Raw genomic sequence first — 20,747 nt, 5'->3', positions numbered from 1 at the left:
GGACTATCAACATATGGGAAAGTGGATGTTGAATCCTGTCAAATTGAAGAATTGTGCTCATGTCGAGACCACGAAAAGAGATGGTTCCATTGTCCTTTATGTTAATGTCACTATATCCAGCATATTGTGCTCAATTTGGGGGGCCATATTTTAGGAGGGACTAAGAAATGAAAAGGTATCTAGAAGATTGTGACCAGAAAAGGGGAGTTGACTGGAATTTGTGTCACAAAAGTAACAAATGAAGGCCCTTAAAATGTTTAGCCTGCAAAAAAGGCAATTAACAGGTGACACTGTGGCAGTAGATTCCACGCTGTACATTGTGTCAGGAAGAGAGCATATTGATTCTGTATTGCTACAAAAGGAAAAATTAGAACCAGTAGGTGACACTTCAATTTTAATATTCACTCATTCCACCGACACGTAGTGAGAGTTTACTGTGTGCCAGGCATCATGCTAGACACCCGTGGTGCAGTGACAAAAAAAGACATGACCCTACTCTCAAAGAGCTCAGATTTGACTAGGGATAACCATTGCAAAGCAAAATAATCGGTACTCCCTACAATGGAGAAATGGAAACAGAGATGAGAGACTGCCCAATTCATGCAAGAGGCAGAAGTAGGATTGGAGAGGAGAGGCTTTCATTAAGAATATCAGCCAAACCAAAGGAACTTTCTATCAACTTGAATTGTCCCACCATGGAATAAGCTACTTCCTAAGCCTCCTCTGAGCTAGGGAGTGCCTCTTCGCCAGAAGCATTTAAGCAAGAAGCTATCACTTCATCGGGTGAGAGGCTGAACCAAATGGTTTTTAAGGTGCCTTCTAGGTCTAAAATTTTGTTATTCTACTGACTACAAGTGGATATACTATTGACCAAGTGGATATCCTATTTTATCTCATAGGAAAGCAGAAAATTTTATTCATCAAGTTTCCCCAGTAGCAGTGTTCTGGTTAATGAGGATTTTAATGTATAAGCCTCAACTTAACTACAAAACATAAATATAAAAGGAAAAGTTGCCATCCTGCCCATTCTCCCCCACCAACACAATTTTAATATACAATTTCAAATGATAGTAATTTTTGTTGATGGCATGCCATGGTCGTCCACCAGACATATGTCTAGAGATCCAAAATATACAAATAATACTTAAGCATGTGATTTCTCCCATAAAATGAAGTAATGATTCTGTAAATATGGAACTGAAGTAATTTATAATACCATTAAAATAAATTCTGTCAGTAAAACAAATTATATTTTCTTTATTATAAACATATGTAATGTTTTTCCCACTTCCTGTGCTTCAGGGATTGTTCTAAGTATGTATTAACCCATTTAATTTTTCCCAAAAAACCTTTGAAGTATACACTTAAAAAATCATCCCATTTTATGGATGAGGAAATTGAGATACATAGACACTAGATAATTTATGTGCTTAGAAAGTGGGATTCAAGGCTTCCGGTGTCCCCTACAGTCATGGCTGCTGCCGTTGCTGCTGCCGGTGCCGGGGAACCCCAGTCCCCGGACGAATTGCTCCCGAAAGGCGACGCGGAGAAGCCTGAGGAGGAGCTGGAGGAGGACGACGATGAGGAGCTAGATGAGACCCTGTCGGAGAGACTATGGGGCCCGACGGAGATGTTTCCGGAGAGGGTCCGGTCCGCGGCCGGAGCCACTTTTGATCTTTCCCTCTTTGTGGCTCAAAAAATGTACAGGTTTTCCAGGGCAGCCTTGTGGACTGGGACCACTTCCTTTATGATCCTGGTTCTTTCCGTTGTTTTTGAGACCGAGAAGTTGCAAATGGAGCAACAGCAGCAACTGCAGCAGCGGCAGATACTTCTAGGGCCTAACACAGGGCTCTCAGGAGGAATGCCAGGGGCTCTACCCTCACTTCCTGGAAAGATCTAGATTGTTACTGCTGTTTGAGCTGTCTCAGTGGGATAAGTTTGAAATTCAAGTGTTTGAACTGCTGATTATTTGGATTTTTTTTTTTTTTTAACTTTGGCACATTGATCTATCTAAACCTGGTGGGGAGAATTCTCTTCACATTGTCTCATGGAAAGACTCAACTTGCAACTGTGCCCTCCACACTATCCTTACTTCCGTCTTCACTCTGATACCAGAGTGCAGCCATGCAGACGGTTATTCCTGCTCTGGCCACCCCACTCCTTTCACCAAATTGCTCCTAACTGGAAGATGTCACTTTCCCCTTGTGGGTAGGAACTGATGCCAGTGGGAGGGATGTGCCCCTGACCATTAACGACTGCCTTTTTTATTTTTTAATTTTTTTTTTAAAGAATGGAGCTGTTGGGGAGGGACATGCACGCAATGTGAAAGACAAAATGCATTACACCTGTAGTGTAAAGCGGCCACTCTGAATCCGTATGTATGAAGAGGAGGGAGGCTGGCTGCAGCTTCAGCCACAGAATGGGGACTGTGGAAGACAGATCAGGAGTTCATTTCCCCGGCACAGTTTGGTTGTTAGACCTGTGTGTGTGTTTAAAAAAACAGAAGTCAGTGCTCACTTTTTGTATTTAAATATTAAAAATGATTCCAACTGAAAAAAAAAAAAAAAAAGAAAGAAAGTGGGATTCAAACCCAAGCAGTCTGACTACATGCTCTTAAGCACTGCACTATATAGTTACTTTGAACTTACATAAAGAATAGTTTTATCACTAGAGAGCTACTATATGCACAATGACTAGGAGTGAACACCATTGCAAAGAGACACAAGGTCTAAGTGGTAGGCTTCTGTGTGCTGGACTCACAGGGCCCAAGATTCAAATTTTCACATCAACAAAAAGACAAATTTCTTCATATATTTGACCTTCATGATGTATTACAAATTGTTAGAGCAAAACTGTTGAATCCATTAATGCTAAGGCTCTACCATATCTGCCATTTTGGATTAATCTGTTCCTCCTCCATTTATGTATTTCTTCTTTGGATTTCGGTTGCTAATTATCTAGCAGTGCTTGAGAATTTCTCATGGCCTTTCTTCATAAGCCTTGTTTGTTCCTTTTTAGGTACAAAATGGTGCTCTGTGGGATGAAAGAAATGAATCATGGTGGGTTGGAGAAAAATGAACTTGTTATTACACATCCTGCCCATAAATTGTTTATTTTCTCCCAGATGATAGAGCTAAGATTCAGTCCCTTTTATTACCTTCTTTATTTCAGCCAAAGGCAGAATGCAAAAAAAAAAAAAAAGGAAAGAAAGAAAAAAGAGGAAATGCTAGTTTTTTTTCTTTGTTATGGTCTGAATGTTATACTGACACTTAAATACCAGTTGGAAAGATAAACATTTCAGCTTAATTTCTCTTACTTATGAGTCCTTTCTTTTCCCCCTTCTAATCTCTTTGAGAATTCAGTCATCAAAAAGAGTCCAATCATTTCTGCCACTAACTGACTTGTCATTTAATGCATTCATTAATATCTGCCACATGTACACCACGTGCATTTAAAGGGCCTGCTTCAAGCACTGCTATTTATTCTCCTAGAAATGCATCATTACCTAAAGGAATAAACCTTTTAACCTGTATCAGCAATCAAAGAGCTCAAGTAAATGATGAAGTAAATGAGTCCAAATTATAGTGCACTTGGATCAGAAATCATGGACCCCTTTGCCCTTGGCTTATAAATTTATCTTTGGAAGCAATGGCCTGTTTGCAAATAGTGCAAAAGACAAATATGTCTGAAGTCTCCCCTTTCTGGACCCCCACTTTGTATTCAGGTCTGGTTGGGCCAAGATGAAGAACACAAAACAGCTCTTTATAAATGCACAAAAATGCATACCCACTACGGAGTTTTCTATAATGCCAAAAAAATAACTGGAAATTATCTAAGAGCCCTTCAAAAGGCGTTGGGTAAATAAAACATAGTGTGTTCATAGATTGAAGAGCTATGCAGTCATTATAAAGGAAATATGCTTATTCTAGTAAAAGTATAAAAAGGTGCAAGGGAATAGTAAAGGCTAAATTCAGTATAGTGGTTACTTTTGGTGAGTAGAGAGGAATATGTATTTAGGGAGGGGTAGATCAGCAGACTTTAACTAATTTCATAATGTTTAATTTGTTAAGCTTTATGGCAGGTACACAGATGTTTTTACATTATTTTTATATATTTCTGTGTATCAAATTATTTACTATTTTTTAATTCTTTGGGTAACCGACTAGGAAATGTCTACTGAAATAAAGTCCTTGACAATGTATTTCATTACAATGTTTAAAAATTGTTTTATGTGTCAAAAGAGGATAATGTAATAGGGAATGAGCATACATGACTATGGGTGAGATTTTAATCTTAGAAGGCCTTGATTGTTAGGGATTATTTGGGGGCAAGTTATTGATGTGGGCATCAAAGGCAGACTAAGTAACATTTAAAAAGAGGATTGAAAAGCATATATCCAAATTGGTTTAGCAAGGTACTCAGTGATTTTTAGAAAAATTTCAGCTCTAGAATTCTACAGTGCTATAAAGATAGTGCTGGTAGCCATTTTTACCTGAACTTCTGATATCTTTGACCAGCAATCTGGTTGTCACCACGGTCAAGCCTAAGCTTCAGTTATTAAGAAAACATATCTTTAGTCTGTCATATATAGATTTGCTGGCTGCCAAGAGGGCTAGAAAAATTAATAAGGCATGGACTTTGTCCTCGAGAAACACTCAAGTAACAGGGGAAGAGAGACACATAGTCAACTCACCCTACTGCAATTAAGCTCTATAGCAAAGGTATGAGCAAATGGCTTTGGGAGGACATCCAAAGAAGCACTTCTGCGGGGGCAGGAAAGGGTTAGGAAAGACTTCACAGAAGACCTGACATCTGCTCTGGATCTTGTAGCTGAATAAGGTAATTTAAGCAGAAACAAAAGCATAACCAAAGGCATAAGACATGGAAGTGGCTTATTTCAGTGACTAGTGAGTAGCCCAGCATGACCTAATCACAGGAGAGTATAGCCAAGATCATAAGCACTCTTGAATATCATACATAAGAGTTTGGATTTTTTTTTTCCTGTAGGTATTAGGGAACCATCCGAAGATTTTAAAGAATGAAGTAACTTGATTAAGTTTGCATTTTGGAAGAATCACTGGAGGATAAATTGAAGAAAGAGATGAAGCAGGGAGGTCAGTTAGGAAGCAAGTTAGTCTAGACAAAACAATGATGGAGCCTGACCAAGGGAGGGCAATGGTAATGAGAATGAAAAGAAGATGAGAGGACAGATTCTAAAGGCATTACCATATTAGAAAAAAATATGGCAGAATGAGGAAGTGAGGGAAAAGTAAAACCAAACCCTTTAGCTTGGAGGTTAGGTGGTTTACTGATAGAATGTAGAAGGAAACCCAGGCTTTACAAGGTATATAATATAGATTTGGTTGGGAAAAGTTTAATCTGAAAATGTCTACAGGACCTTCAGGTGGAGATGTCCATCATCACGGCTTGTTTGCTCTCTTTGCAAAACACATCGGGAATCCAGCCTCTTCTTTCCACCTCCATTGCTCCCACCCTAGTCCAAGCCACAATCATCTCTCCTCTGGACTATTAGAATAGCCTCCTAACTAATTTCCCTTTCTTCCACTCTGACCCAACTTATAGTCTATTCTCCATATGGCAAAGAGAGTAATCCTTTAAATAAGGATTTTTAAAGGATTTAAATAATCCTTTAAGTAAGATCTTATCACACTCCTCCTCAAAATCTTCCAATAGTCTCCTATAACAGGTAAAATAAATCCAAACCTTTTACCATGACCTACAGGGCCCTACAGGATCTGGCCTCTGATTATCCACCTAAGCTCATTTCCTACCGCTCTCCCTTTTTCTCATTTAATTTCAGCCACAGTGACTTCCTTTGCTATAATTTGTGCAAACCAAATGTGTTCCCATCTCAGTGAAGAGTTTCACTGACTCTGTGAGGGCTTCCATGAGTGTCTGATTGCCATAAACACAATGCTTAATGTCCATGGTGATCCAGCTGGGCGAGGTGGCTCACACCGGTAATCCCATCACTTTGCCAGGTGAAGGTGGGAGGATTGCTTGAGGCCAGCAATTTGAGTCCATGGTGATAGTTCTGGAAGTTCCAGCCCCACTGGAATTATTTGGGCAGGCCCAAGCAGGCCCCAAAACAGATGCAACAAAGCCAGCCGAAGTCTAGAGAAGGGCAACTAAATAAATAATCAAGAAAGTTGGGGTGGGGGCCAGGAAACCCCACAAAAAGACATTTGAAAACATGGTATATGTTTATGGTTTCTGCCATGCTATCTCGACCTCTGGTCAAGTATCACCTTAGAATTTTTTTCTACGATTTTCATTCCTAAGGACCTACCTCCCAAGTCAATTGGATGTTTTTGAGTCATTGAGTCTACAGTTCTTTCATAGTCTCCAGAATGACTAACATAGGGCTAGAGGCACAGTAAGCATTTAATACATGTTCTAGGGAACACCTGAATTGATATGAAATTTAATGGGATTATATGCAAAATTCAAAGAGGTAAAGATGAAGGAGACTTGACTTGGCGGAAAGAGCTGTTTTGGTTTGGCCTCAACCTGAGTTGAGGGAAAGACTCTATTCACTCTATTATATTCTTCCAGTGCTTCTCAATAAAAAAAATATTTGTTGAAAGGATAGAGGAATGGCTAAATATATTAATGCAAACTCAAGCAGCATTGGTAGAAAATAATGCTCCAGGCCATGTGCTCACGCCTGAAATCCCAACACTTTTGGGAGGCTGAGGAGGGAGATTCACTTGAGCCCAGGAGTTTGAGACCAGCCTGGGCAACATAGTGAGACCTCGTCTCTACAAAAAAATAAACAAAATTAGCTGGGTTTAGTGGTGCACACTTGTAGTCCCAGGTATTCAGGAGGCTGATGCAGGAGGATCACTTGAGCCTGGGAGGTCAAGGCTGCAGTGAACTAAGGTCACAGCACTGCACTCCAGTCTGGGTGACAGAGAGAGAGAGAGAGAGAAAGAGAGAAAGGAAAAGAAAGAGAGAAAAAAAGAGAAAGGAGAAAGAAGAAAGAAAGAAAGAAAGAAAGAAAGAAAGAAAGAAAGAAAGAAAGAAAGAAAGAAAGAAAGAAAGAAAGAAAGAAAGAAAGAAAGGAAGGAAGGAAGGAAGGAAGGAAGAAAAGAAAGAGAAAGAGAAAGAAAGAAAAAAGAAAAGAATGCTCTAAAACAAGAAGCAAAAATTTTGGGTTTTTTTTCATTCTGTTCTGGTCATTTATTTGGGGTACCAAGTCTATTTCTAAACACTCCAATTAGAGACAGACATTACCAACTACAATGTGCCTATGAGTGGAAAACCAAATTTGTGAGAGTTCTGGAAACAGTATCAGAGTTTCACCTGATGAAGAGATGAGAAGGGGACATAATAAAGGCCTTTCAATAATTAAAGAACCGTTGTACATAAAAAAAGAACCGTTGTAAAAAGGGACAGAATTATTTTACATAGCTCTAGGGGATAGTACCAGAGGATTAAAATACTACCTATTGAATACAATATTAACAAACTAGGTGGCAGGATCCATACTCCATACCTTAGCATCACAAAATATTCCTATGTAACACATCTGCAAATGTACCCCCTGTGTCTAAAATAAAAGTTGAAATGGTAAAAAGGAATGGGAGCTATAGAAAAACAAAGATCATCTTAGAATAAGGAAGTACTTTCTTACAATAATTGATGTTCCATGCTGGAGTGGGCTGACTAAAATGGCTGTACACTACCTTACAATGGTCTTTGATTAGGCATATCCTGCTATGATTAGATAAACATAGCAGGATATTGTAGAGGAGATTTTTTCATTGAGAGGAAGATTGAACTAAGAAAGTGTTTTTCAAATAAGATTGCAACCAATTAGTGGAGTCATGGAATCCATTTAGTGGGTCCTGAGCAACATTGTTTAAAATGAATTAGAATAGAATAGAAAATATCAGAGAGCATCACACATAGCAAAGGTGAGTGTCGTTTTGAGAACTTGTTTTGGAAACAATGTTTACATATGTATGAATGTGTCTACTAGGTTGCAGTGTAACGTGTTTTTTATTACTGTGGATTGCAATTAAAAAAAAAAAAAAAAACTACTGCACTAACCCTCCTCCAGATTGAATATCTGGCAGCTCTAAGAATTCTTATCTCTTCGGTGCAGAGATCCAAAATTGCTGTGTATGAGAAAATGTGGTCTTACATGAAATCAGCGGAGCCATCTGTGTTTACCAAAACAACAGCAGACGGAGTGGCCCGAGTGCGAAAGTCCAAGGGAAAGTTCGCCTTCCTGCTGGAGTCAACCATGAATGAGTACATTGAGCAGAGAAAACCATGTGATACGATGAAAGTTGGTGGAAATCTGGATTCCAAAGGCTATGGTGTGGCAACCCCTAAAGGCTCAGCATTAAGGTGGGTGGAATAATATAACAATATCCGTGTTGTTATAGTATTCCACCTACCCTGATGCATTTTGTTGTCATTTTCTTTCTTGTGGATTTTGAGGTAACTTTTAAAAGTTTAAAATCTACAATATTCCATGGAGTTAAATAAGACGGTAAATTATGGTTTCATCTATTTAATGCATCCATTTTTTTTAATGTTCTCTCTCTGTGTTGTCCTCTCTGACTGTTTGTTGCTGTTTTAATTTTACAGTTCAACGGCTTTTTCAATTTAAATGGTAAAAGCCAAGTTATGGTGCCATATGTGACGAATGTTAATTGCATGGATGTGGTGTTCTTGTTACTTTTTTTCTCAAAGACAATTTCCCCATCCCGCACACTTCAGTTTTGAGCAAATGTTATCCTCCATGCCACCTTCCAATATTTAACCCTGTATTTGCTGTACAGACATTTTTATAGCTCCACGTTCTGTGAAATTTAGCCAATTTGTCCTCTTGTGCTCCTTTTTATACGTTAACGATTTCCTAAGCATTTGTGCATTTTCTTACAAGTTATGTTTTATCGTTTCAAGAAATGCTGTTAACCTGGCAGTATTAAAACTGAATGAGCAAGGCCTCTTGGACAAATTGAAAAACAAATGGTGGTACGACAAAGGAGAGTGCGGCAGCGGGGGCGGTGACTCCAAGGTCAGCCTCAATGTCACCACAACCGGGTACCCTTAGTGACGAGTAATCGGCAAGACTGTTATCTTATTATTGAGGAGAGAGCACAAGACTCACACATAAAGTGGAATGACCAGGTTATTCCCCTGCCTGGCAGCTTTGGGAACCAAAAAGGCTTTAGGGCACTGCCCGCATTTTTGATCTAACTTGGGTCCCTTCTTAAACTCCCAGACAGAGGCTCCAACCACACCCTTTCCCTTCCTTCACCCATAAGGCACCAGATTGGTTGCCTTATGAAAGCCATGATGTGGGTTTCAATGCCCTAGGCTTTCAAGAGTCCAAGGCTTTCCTGTGAGACTGTCCCCGCCTGCCTCATTTGAGTGGTATGAAAAATCAGATCCATCTACTGAAAAGTCAGGGCGTAGCCTTTTTTTTTTTCTAGGTTGTGATGGTTGCTCACAGAGGTTGGTTGGTTGAGTAAGGGTGGCTTCTTCAATTATGTGTCTGAGTGATGAGATGTTGTTCTCTATATGTGATAGCCCATTTAAGCAGACCCCACTTAACTTGAAAGCCAAATAACAAGCTCGGTTTCAAGTTAAATGGGGTCTTTCTTCAATAGGCCACCCCATATAGAGACTTTGCAGAGACATTTTGTGTATTTAAGCAAGTGCGTCGCCTAACTGTGATACTATATGTATGTATGAATCCCTGATTTAGCTTCTCCTTAGCCATGTTCTTGGTTCAGGTAGGTCTAATTGTTATCCAGGCTGCCATCATGAGAAAACCCATCTTACTTGGCATTCCTTTGACTTCTAACGCTCTTTGGAGCTAGAATGAATGAATAGCCATCATCCAAGCAACAAGAAATAGGGGCAAGCTCAGAAGCCACGATACCAATTCATGGAAAGACACTTTGGGTAAGTACAGGAGAGGACCTGAAAACAGAATCCTCCATGGCCCAAGGGGCATGAGAATTATATTGAAGCATGTAAACTCACCTCTTGTACGACCAAGATCCCATGGGCATCTTAAGGTGAAGAACAGTGTTTCCCAACCACAGACCAACAGACAGGCAAGCCAAAACTTTTCTTCTTCAGAGACAATGGTTGCACTTCTGCTCCTCTCTTTCCCTCTCTATCCCTCAGGATCCTGATGGAAAAGTTAGTTTGCCAGTCTGCAAATATAATATGGGTTTGGAAACACTGATCCAGAACACTTTCAAAGAAATAAATTTTAAAAGAACTTTCTTCAGCAAATAATCTTACCAGGCATTGGCATGGCCTTTTATCGTAAAACCTTGATTAACCAGAACTCACCTAACCAGTACCCCAACTAACTGAATTGCCCCCTCAGTACTTCACATTGATGAGAAAGCAGCAATAGTATTCCAAAAAGAAGACTGCAAGGAATTGATTTTTTAAAAAATCACTTACCAAGAGATGACCTATGGTTGGGTCACATTCGGCTCTTTCTCCTCTATCTTCTCTCCATCTGGATTGACCCTCAAACGTTAGAGGCTGCTTCCCTGAGGCGAGAAAGTAGATAGAAGCATTTTAAGAAAAACTGTTATTAGCCAACAATGAACAAAATGAGTGTTCTTATTGAAAATTCCATTCATCCCTTATGGATTCCAATTAATCAAGGTTTTACTATGTGTCAAAAAGCAGTAACTTTCTTTCCCACCAATGTGAACTGATGACACTGACAATTTAGCCAAGCTTTTGGCTCATTTGATATTTACAATGGCCAACTTGATGGTCAAAGTATTTAGCACCTGTCTTCCCAGTCTTTTTCTCATGTTATTAGCACGGAGAACCTAATTGTATCATTGAAGTGAGTTGCAGAATGAAAACTGAGCTGGATTGGATGCATTGCTCTCACGAATTCATCATTCATACTCATCATGGTTAAAAAGGAGCCATGGACTGTAACAAGATGACTCTAAAACATCCACATGATGCCAAGTGCTCAGAAGTGTTCAGATAACCAGACGTTTGATGTTATATAAACAAACAAAAAAATCTGCACATATTTGGCTGACTTTTTACTTTTCACCCAGATGTTTTGGTACATGAAGACCCCAAAACTTTAGACCAGCTATTTTTTAATTACAACCAGCAATCAAGCATTTTTTCCTCAGCTAGTACTGCTGCAAAGTTTTTTATCAAGTAACTTTATTGACAGCTCACGATTTCCAGATTATCTGAATTTTGATATGCAAATAGAAAAATATTTCAGTAGATCCTAAATGTTTTCAACTTCTCTAACCATAGTGCTACCTGCCAGGCATCTTTCAAATCGCTTTTCTTGGTCATTCCTACAGCCAGTCTTTTGAAATAAGTCAACCCTTTTCTCAACTATGGATAATAATATGATCAGTGCTGCATACCCAACGATTGCTTGTTCCATTTCTGGATTACCAAGAAGCTTGCCTTTATCTTCTTCCTTCTTGCTACCTGCTGTTTTCTGAGAGTGAGCAAGAGAAGGGGCAAGAGATGAACGTGAATCTGGTTACCACTACGTATTAGTGATGCAAAAAAAAAAAAAAAAAAACAATGGAGAAGGAGGTAGAAATAGCAGTAAAACCTCATTAATTTGGAGCCCTCTGATTAATAATTTGTGATAAACTAGACAGGGACCAGTCTACAAGTTAACTTTATATTATCAGGCATGAGGACAAGAAAGGTTTGTTAAGCAAATGAAGAGTTTAGACTGGAATGTCAGTTGAATTTTTTCTTAAGAGAACAAACCCTTTTCAAATGTTAGAAGCACTTATTAGATATAATCATATTTGTTACATATCTATCTGCTAAAGTAGTTCTCACGAGGATCTCCACTAAGGCAATGTTTTATAGTCAGTTTGAATTACAAAATAGACTTAAAGAAATAAAATTGTCATTCTTCAAACCTATTTTGTAATACAGGACTTGCTTTACTCATTCAGACAATCCTTTCCCTCTGTTCCTCGAAATCAGTGAGGTTTTACTGTATTAGCAAAATGGCTTGAGATTTACATCTCTTCATTGTGTCCCATCTCGTTAACAGGACAACTGACTGTTAAATATACCATCATTTCACAGAGAAAGTGAGATCCAGAGATGGTGATGACTTTGAGAAGGTCACACAGCTAATGCTGTCATAAATCTCTGCTGACTTTCAGAATCACCTCTTGTGATAATATTGCAGATGGCAATTTAGCACTACCACCTATCCAATGAGCAATGTGAATCTGATTGCATGTGATACATTTCCATAAGAATCAGGTTCATTCACAACTACCTTGGTTACTAGGCAAACGGCATATTTAAGCTGTTCCAGCCCTCAGTACTGATTACTAAAAATGACAATAATCACAACGCCTGACATTTATAAGTGCTTTTACTTTTTCAAAAACACTTTCAGACCTATTATCTCTGAAACCAGGAGAGGGAGAAATACCTGTATCACTTTTCTTTCTGTCTCTCTCTCTCTCTCGCAACCTTTAAATAATGATAAATGGGCAATTATGTTAAGTCATTGACTTTTTCTTCTCTGGCATGAGACATTACACATTCTGAGATTAGTCTAGAAAAGTTACCATACTATGGAAAGAAACAGCAAATTTTCAGGCTGTCGTAAACGTGCATGAGCTTAAACTAATAAAACTAATGTTTTTATTATTTTATTTTATTTTTATGGATACAAGGAATTAAGAACAAAGTCAGTCTCTGAGGCGCCCCTGAACCAGACCTACAAGCTGGAACCAGAATACTCCTTGGCTTTCCCAATTTCCCAAACCTGAGCTAATAGGACCTAAACAAAACAGACTTGATCATTCCTTGATTAACTGTAAATGCACATGCAAGGATCATGTAAATTAGAGCTGTGGTTTGGGAATTTTTAACCTGCAAATCACCCTTTTGTGTTCATGCTTTATGACAATGTGTGTGCAGATGCAGTAATTAAGAGCCAGTAGGTTGTTTCAGTGATAAACCCAGATCACCAGGGGTTTGTGACATAGCCAGTGAAAGTCTATCACTGTAAATCACAACAGAATGGAGGATTTATGTGCAGAACTACCACATAGGCACATCAGCCTCCTTCTGCAGCTGCCTGTCCCCTCAAACGTTTATGTTCTCATTCACCCTACTTCATTCCCTTAATCTTGGGTAAAGGGCACCAGCTTTGCTTTCCCGTCTAGCCTTACCTTACTAGACAGGATAGGGTCAGTGAAACGAGCTATTTGTGACTGAGGTGGAAAGTTATTAACAAACCCTACCCAACCTCACCATAGAATTATACCAGACTTTAGTCCTCTCCAGGGATTAAAATAGACTCCCAGTGTCCCTATATTCCAAGATGAAAATCAGCACATGTGTACTCTTGGGAACATTGTAACAGAATATTTAAAGGGACCATTCTGAGCCCCTTGACTGCAATGAGAATTGTAGGATAGGTGGGTGCCTTAACTTGAAAGGCATATAAGGACATGAGGGAGGAGGATGGGATGTGCAATTGAACCTCCATTATTTAAATAAATGGTAAGATGCTCGTTGTGACTTATAGAATATTGATAGAGAAATGCAGTTTTACTATGTCTTCAAAAATATATAGGAACTAGAATAAACTGACCAATGTGATGCTAGGAAAAAACATAGGGAATTTGTTTAAATCGTTTCAAAAAATGCCTGCAATTAAAATCAGTGGTGTTTATTTTCACATGGGTGCTCCTAAGGTACCTAAAAAAAGTTTGTTCTCTGAAGAAATTAAAACATGTTCTCCCTATCACTAGCTATCTTTGTTTTTTTAAATCCCATGCATTTGCTTAGCAAGTCTTCTATTCAAAGATAGTAAAAAGTTACAGTCTCAGACAGCCCATTTCCAAAATCCCTCAGCTTCATATTTGGCGGTACATAGATGAATGAGGTTATACTGTATTTCCCATTGGTATACATGAGACCTTCAGTTTTGTGTGTATTTCTTCTTCTTCTTCCATGTATGTCTACAATTCTCCTCTCCTATGCCACCGTCTCTTAACCACTTCTCTTCCACACCCAGAATTCTTTGACTTTCTTGGGCCGTGGGTAATGGATATGAATCTGCATCTGCCTTTGCCTGCAACAAAATGGACCTTTTATTGGCAGGAGCCATCCCTAAAGGTTGACATTTCGGATACTCAGGGTTAAGATGGATCCCAATGACTCTTTATTGACACTGTTATGTGTGTAGGCAAGAATCATTACAGATCGATGGCACTTCCTGGGTCTTAGCAGAAGTTCCTGTGAATCCCCAAGACTCTGGTTTGGGATCGAGGAGTAGGGTGAGTATATTGTGCTCTTCGTTGGTTTGCATGATTCTATGCTGGTACTGCCTCCTGGAAGTATGAAGAACCTGACAGTTTTCTTTCCTGGTAGTCACTAAATTTGCTCCTTGAACTTACTCAGGTCTTCCTCCCAAGAGCAAATCCTCACTTTCTCTCAAGTGGCTGCTTCAAGCAAGGGACCTGTTGCCTTAAGAACTGAACCAGTCCAATGACTGCCAAAACCATTGATTTTGCCAAATGATATTAAAGAATAAATTTTACCACCGGAAAAAAATGTAATCCAGAAAGAAAACATTTTTAAAAAGTAATTCCATTCTAATGATTTTTTAAAAAATTAACTGTGGCCTTAACATGGTTTCTATGATTACGACATTATTATTTGCCTTTGGTGTTATCCTGATAACATGAATGTGTTTCTTATTGACAAATAATGACCAAATATCCAACACCTGAGCTACAGAAAGAGCACAAGAATGAAAAGCCTGAAGGTAAGAATGCTGTTATACAATTGCCAAGAGGAAAGACGCCATTGCAGTGGCAGACAGTGAAATGATGTATGTTTATTCCCTTGCTGCCCTTTGAAGACCAAATCATTTGGTTTCCTTTCATTTGAAGAGAAGGTTATACGCAATCTCTGAAAGGTAGGACAGCCATGGAAAAGAAACATGAAAAATTGGATGCAATTGAAATATATTTGGTGAGGGTGGGAGTTGGGGTTGGTGGAGCAGGGTGGGGGCAAATTTCTTTTGCGAACAATTGAAATCCATTCTCTTTTGACTTTCTAGAGAGCGGTATAGCATTTGGCCCTTGGCACGTGAGGCTGATCCCCATTGATCAGAAGTGGCAAAAGTGTTGTCCAAGTGCTGGATTCACCTTTTTGCTTAATTTCATCTGGCATTGAAGCAAATAGTTCTCAAAATATAGATCTAAGGCAATGGCATTCATATATATATATATATATATATATATATGCGCATATATATATATGTACACACACACACACATATATGACTATTTGTATGTCCTGTCTAACATCACTGCTGGAAGGGCAGATGTGATGTGTAAATGCTAGAATGTATGCTAAAAGAGGGTGGTATATGCCCTGGCATGGCAACTAGATCTGATTTCAGATCTGATATATAGACTTCATTTGTTGCAATCTAGCTAAAACTGATTATTTTTCTATGAGTCATGGTCAAGGGATGGCTATTGGAGAATAAAGAGGATGCTGGCACACATCAGATTGAACTTTTAATGCATATTTTGTCTAGGATCAGGGGAATGAGTTAAATATCTTCAGAAACATACATCATGTGAGTTTCTGGTACAGATCTGTTTCTCTCTTCTCATTCTATTCTTCTCTAGGTGCCACTGGAATGAACTAAAGAAAACACACTTATACATAATAAAACCCAACCAATTTGATAGTTTGATTTTTCAAAGGATCTTAAACCAGAATTTTCAAGTGAATCATACCAATTATGTATTTGAGAAAGTTTCTATGGCCACATTTTGCTCAAAACTTAGCATTTTCCCTGAGCCCCTTCTCTCTGTCAGGGACAAATTGAGTAAGAGGTCTTCCCAGACTATTGGGTTCAACTTCTAGATGGAGAAGTTGAACAGAGGTCCAGTTTGGCAGTTTAGTAGAAATCTATCAGTGAAATACACAGCCTATGGAATCAAGGGGTCTACTTCTCTGTATTTGAGAGGTTGTAATTTAGAAATGTCACTGGCTTTATCCATATGTGTAAGAGTTGCTTCTGGGGCTGCTGCTGCAGCATAGATGGTCATCAATAGATTTCAATCACTAGCATTGTTAGGCCCTTAGTGAAATGACTCACAGCTTTCAACTCTTAATGTTATATGCATGCATTATTGAATTTGCTCTTTGCACTTATGTTAAATTATTATCCCAATAGCAAGGAGTTAAATAGGTTTGAGCTACATTTGTGAACTACATGGATATAAACACTCTCTCGGAGATGGTTTCTAGCAGCTAAGCACTCTGCAAATCATTGTAGCTGCCCTTGTTAAATGAGGATTATTTGGGTTGCCAGAGTTCAGTAATGCCAGCAGTCATGTATGCACATGCTCCCAGGTTGTACAGAAAGCCCAGGCTGATCCAAGGTTAGAAGGATTGAAATAAAATCCTCATTTTCCTGGAAGCCTACATTCAGGAACCCCTATGAAAACAAAGGGATAGAGATTTGTTTTAAAGGACTTCAGACACTAGTGTACTCAAGGGCATATTTTGAACTGCCATGGCCTCAAACAGCTGCTATACAGAGAGAGAAATCCCTTCATTATACATATTCCAGGTTAATCTACAGAAAGGAATGTAAAGTACCACATAGTAAATTCTTTAATCCAGCAAATATTCTTCTTTTGCTTGATCATCGATTGGCTTCAACTTAATAAAGCAAGACCAACCTGGGCAGAGATGTCTGTGACTGCCTGCCTGTACATGCCTGTTATGTCCTGGGTGATGCTGGGGCTTTTCCAGAGAATGCTAGAGAGGCAAGTGAGTGATTTGGAAAGATGCCTTGTCATCATGAAAACCTGAAACATCTTCAGTAAAAGAGTTAGCAAAAGAGAGGATGGCTGTTCTCCCTCCATTGGGCCAAAGATATTTCTAAAAAGTTGTTCCCAAAAGATCTAGATACCAAGAAGCAAGTGTTAGTAACTTAGAGCAAGGGTTTGGTTAAGGGACAGGGTGAGGCAGGGGCTTCCAGCTTAGGCCGTGATAAGTTTCCATTCTCATCATCCAGATAATGTGTTATCAGAGCAGATTTCTAATTGACTGTGCAAATGCACCACCCTTGCTCATGTATTTCTTTTACTTCTCTGTGATCTCCTTGTCTTTGTCCATAACCTACATATTTACACATATATCTATCTCTCCTAAGGGCACCGTTGAGGATCTTCTGGAATCGTTAATTAAACAGACATTTGCTCTTTAGGTGTCCCTGTTCTGAAAGGAGAAATGAAGCATTTAGATTAGCATATATCCCATAGTATTTCAGGGGACTAAATCATACTGCACCCTGGGTTCTGATATTTTTCAGGCCCAGAGCCATACTGACGGTATAGATTCCTCTCTTTACCTTTCCAGGATCACCAGATTATTTCACAGAATCAACTTGGTAATTAATTCACAAGACCCAATTTTCCTTCTTTTCCCCTAAGCTCAGCACCTTCACATCATTCTCTTCACCATTTCCTTGTTCATAATAAGGAATCCAACCTGGTTCTAAGCTACTATTTACTATTTACTATTTTAGGTATTTCCTGAAATTAAAACTTTAAAATAAATTAAGCAGTTCTTTTGAAATATATCAAAAGTTTTATTTATTTTGTTTCTTTAAAAAAATTAAGTTTCAGCCAGGCGCGGTGGCTCACGCCTGTAATCCCAGCACTCTGGGAGGCTGAGGTGGGCGAATCACTAGGTCAAGAGATCGAGACCATCCTGGCCAACATGGTGAAACCCCATCTCTACTAAAAATATAAAAAATTAGCTGGACATGGTGGCGTGTGCCTGTAGTCTCAGCTACTTGGAAGGCTGAGGCAGAAGGATCGCTTGAACCCTGGAGGCGGAGGTTGCAGTGAGCCGAGATCGCGCCACTGCACTCCAGCCTGGCAACAGAGCAAGACTCTGTCTCAAAAAAAATAAAAAAATAAAAATTAAAAAATTAAGTTTCTACTTTCACAGAAAAAAAAATCAATGGCATTCTTATCCTAAAGCTGTCTCCATATGTAAGGTTGGCCATCACTAAGATAACACTGATTCTTTAAAATGTCTGGTTGGTACAACCCAGGAACTGAGCCTGGAATCCAGGCGACCACCAGCTGGCAGGTGGAGGCCTTGGATTGTGAGCAGTCTTAGTAGCTGAGTTAGTGGCAGGTGTGGATTGTAGAGATAAGCAGAAATTGTTATAATCCAATAATGTTTTCTTCAAAAACTGAACTCATTATCAAAGTATTATGAATTGTATTACTATCCCCTATATAAAAAACAGACAGATGTAATTCCATGACTGTTCCCCACACTCAGGAATCATCACTGAGACACAATTCAGCATTAACTTCACATACTTTTAAATGACTATCTAATTCCCATTTCTCTCTCTCCATCTGATCAACAATCCACATGCATTTTTATGACTTACATGCCACAAAATGTTTTCTTAGGGGAACCTTACACTCTTCCACCCCACCTCAAACATTTTTTTAGACAAAATAGAACAAAGAGTGGTAGTTTATAAATATTTACTCTTTGTTTCATTTCCCATTTCTCAGAAAGATTTGTATTTTAACAAAGCATGTCACTTAAAGATGTGAAATTCTCACAGTGGAATTTCAGCTGCCAGTGAGATAAATATTTCTGGACAGAGGGATGTTCCCAGTCCTCCTGAAATTATGTCACAAAGCACTCCTGTTTTCTCCCTAAGCCTGCTGACCCATGTCTTTGTCTTAGGAGGGCTCTACTCAGCAAAAAGTTCATAGCAAGCCCTTCAGAGGGGAGAATGCCTGACTAATTTCCACGATAGGAATCTGACCTACTTTGTTTAATTCTTTCTGTTCTCTATTGAGGTGAGTACAATAAATATTTCTGACTTATAATTCTCTTAGGTACCAGTTAAGGGCCTGCAGTAATTGCTGTGAAACATTACACTGGAGACATATTGCTGCACCACAGTAAAAGGCCCCAGCTGCAAAATATGCCCTTGCTAGATTGATAGTTATTTGGAGTATGGGGGTCCCTAAAGGAAAATAAAATCATCACAAATATCTAAGCCTGAAGAGCAAAAATAAAGAGGGTTGCTACCCTTTTGTGTATTCCATTGGAGAATGTACAGAACACAGCTCAATGTATATTAATCAGCCTTTTGACCTGCCCCATAAGTTGCTGCAGAGGCTTGTGCAAATTGCTTAACCTATGTGTGCCTCAATTTCTTTATGTATTAAATAGACACCATAAATCTACCTTCTTAGGGTGATCATGAAACCTGACCAATAATTATAATCATAATAATAAGTATGTAAATATACTAGGTTGAAAAACAAAATGCTAAAAGAGTTATTGATTTGACAAGTATTTATTAAGAAAGATATCCTAAATGGAGATACAAATACAAAAGCCATGTTCCCTGCCCTTGAGAAGCACACAGTGTAGTGGGAGATGTAAGACATAGGCATAAATAATAAGGCAAGGTAGAAGTGATGGAGGAGACAGAAAACATTGAAGAGCAAAAATGGCTTCATGGAGAAAATGACATTCAAAATGATCAAATGCCCACCTATTTCCACTTCCTTCAAAATACCAATGTGTAAGAGTGTGTGTGTGTGTGAGTGTGTGTGTGTGTGTGTTGGGGAGAGGGTGTCAGTACCTTCAGTTGGTTAGGATTGGGCTAGATAACACATTTAATAAGGTACAGTAAGAAATAAAACTATGTGGACAAAACCAGTTTTCCTCTGCCATCTCAGAAATTTAGTCTACCCCACAGCAACATAGAGTTCTAGGAGATTTGGATTTTAAAGTACTTTCTTTTCTTGGCATCTATTGTAACCTTGTTAAGTGGTATTATCTGTGATTTCTGATTACAGCTTTTATACTTGTTGGCTGTGCTGCTGCTTGAAATGTTTGTTTTTCTCCCTCATTTTTATTTAGAAGTTCCCAAAAGCACATTGGTTCCCTGCCAGGTTTCATAAACCCTGTGATTATTTTTCTGATCCAAGGCTAAACTTCTAACAGTAGGTCATTTGTCAAAATTCTCTAAAGTCCTATGGTATCTCACAGGAGGTCTGGATACTCAAAGGCAGGATTTCTCAACTTTGGCACTACTGACATTTGGTGCCAAATAAGTCTTTGTTGTGGGGGTTGTCCTGTACATTGTAGGATATTTAGCAGCATCCCTGGCCTCTCCCAACTGGATGCCTGTAGCATCCCCCAGCCCCCACCTAGGTGTGACAACAAAAAATGACTCCAGACATTGCCAAATGTCCCCTGGAGGACAAAATGGCATCTGGTTGAAAACTATTGCTCTAAAGTAACCTACACTGTAATGGTGTAGGCCATGGGAGTGAAGAGCAGTTACCAGAGCCAGTTCGTGGAAGCCACTAGATGGCCTAAGGCAGGGATAAGCCATTGTTCAGAAGTAGGATGCTAAGTCACTGATGTACTGAGCCTGGGTTTTGGCAAGAGTAGACAGTGGCAGTCCAGCATGGACCCCTAGCACAGAAATAGCCTTCCCTCCTCCGAAACCTGTGTTTCTGAAATGCTTTGTTCCAGGACCTCTCTACACTCTTAAAAATGATTAAGAACCCCAAATAGATTTTCTTTATGTGTGTTACATCTGTTCATTTTTACCAATCAGAAATTAAAACTGAAAAAATTTTCATGAATTCATTGATTCA

At 39.0% G+C, this 20,747-nt stretch overlaps 2 protein-coding genes across 7 annotated transcripts in view; both read left to right on the top strand.

Moving 5' to 3' along the window:
- The window catches only part of LOC105468430 (glutamate ionotropic receptor AMPA type subunit 3), a 322,135-nt gene that overhangs the window by 287,801 nt on the left and 13,587 nt on the right, over nt 1-20,747 (top strand). For 4 of the 6 annotated variants that reach the window (XM_011718567.2, XM_011718569.3, XM_011718568.3 and 1 more), the window contains one exon: nt 8,132-8,379. In XM_011718567.2, coding sequence (XP_011716869.1) covers nt 8,132-8,379 — 248 coding nt within the window. Of the gene's footprint in view, nt 1-8,131; nt 8,380-8,940; nt 9,056-20,747 lie in introns of all 6 variants that reach the window. The other 2 variants (XR_011618481.1, XM_011718571.2) reach the window with 1 other exon arrangement.
- LOC105468428 (mitochondrial import receptor subunit TOM22 homolog) lies at nt 1,433-2,577 on the top strand. Its single transcript, XM_071089313.1, has one exon. The coding sequence runs from the start codon at nt 1,472-1,474 to the stop codon at nt 1,898-1,900; it is 429 nt and encodes a 142-aa protein (XP_070945414.1). The 5' UTR covers nt 1,433-1,471; the 3' UTR covers nt 1,901-2,577.

This window comes from Macaca nemestrina, chromosome X, assembly GCF_043159975.1.
Source record: "Macaca nemestrina isolate mMacNem1 chromosome X, mMacNem.hap1, whole genome shotgun sequence".
In the NCBI taxonomy this organism is placed as follows: Eukaryota; Metazoa; Chordata; class Mammalia; order Primates; family Cercopithecidae; genus Macaca; species Macaca nemestrina.
Note: the sequence above shows the minus strand (reverse complement) of the source record. Positions and strands in the feature narration are given on the sequence as shown.

Coding starts and splice junctions, on each gene's coding strand:
- LOC105468428 (XM_071089313.1), top strand. CDS start 1,472: ATGGCTGCTGCCGTTGCTGCTGCCGGTGCCGGGGAACCCCAGTCCCCG.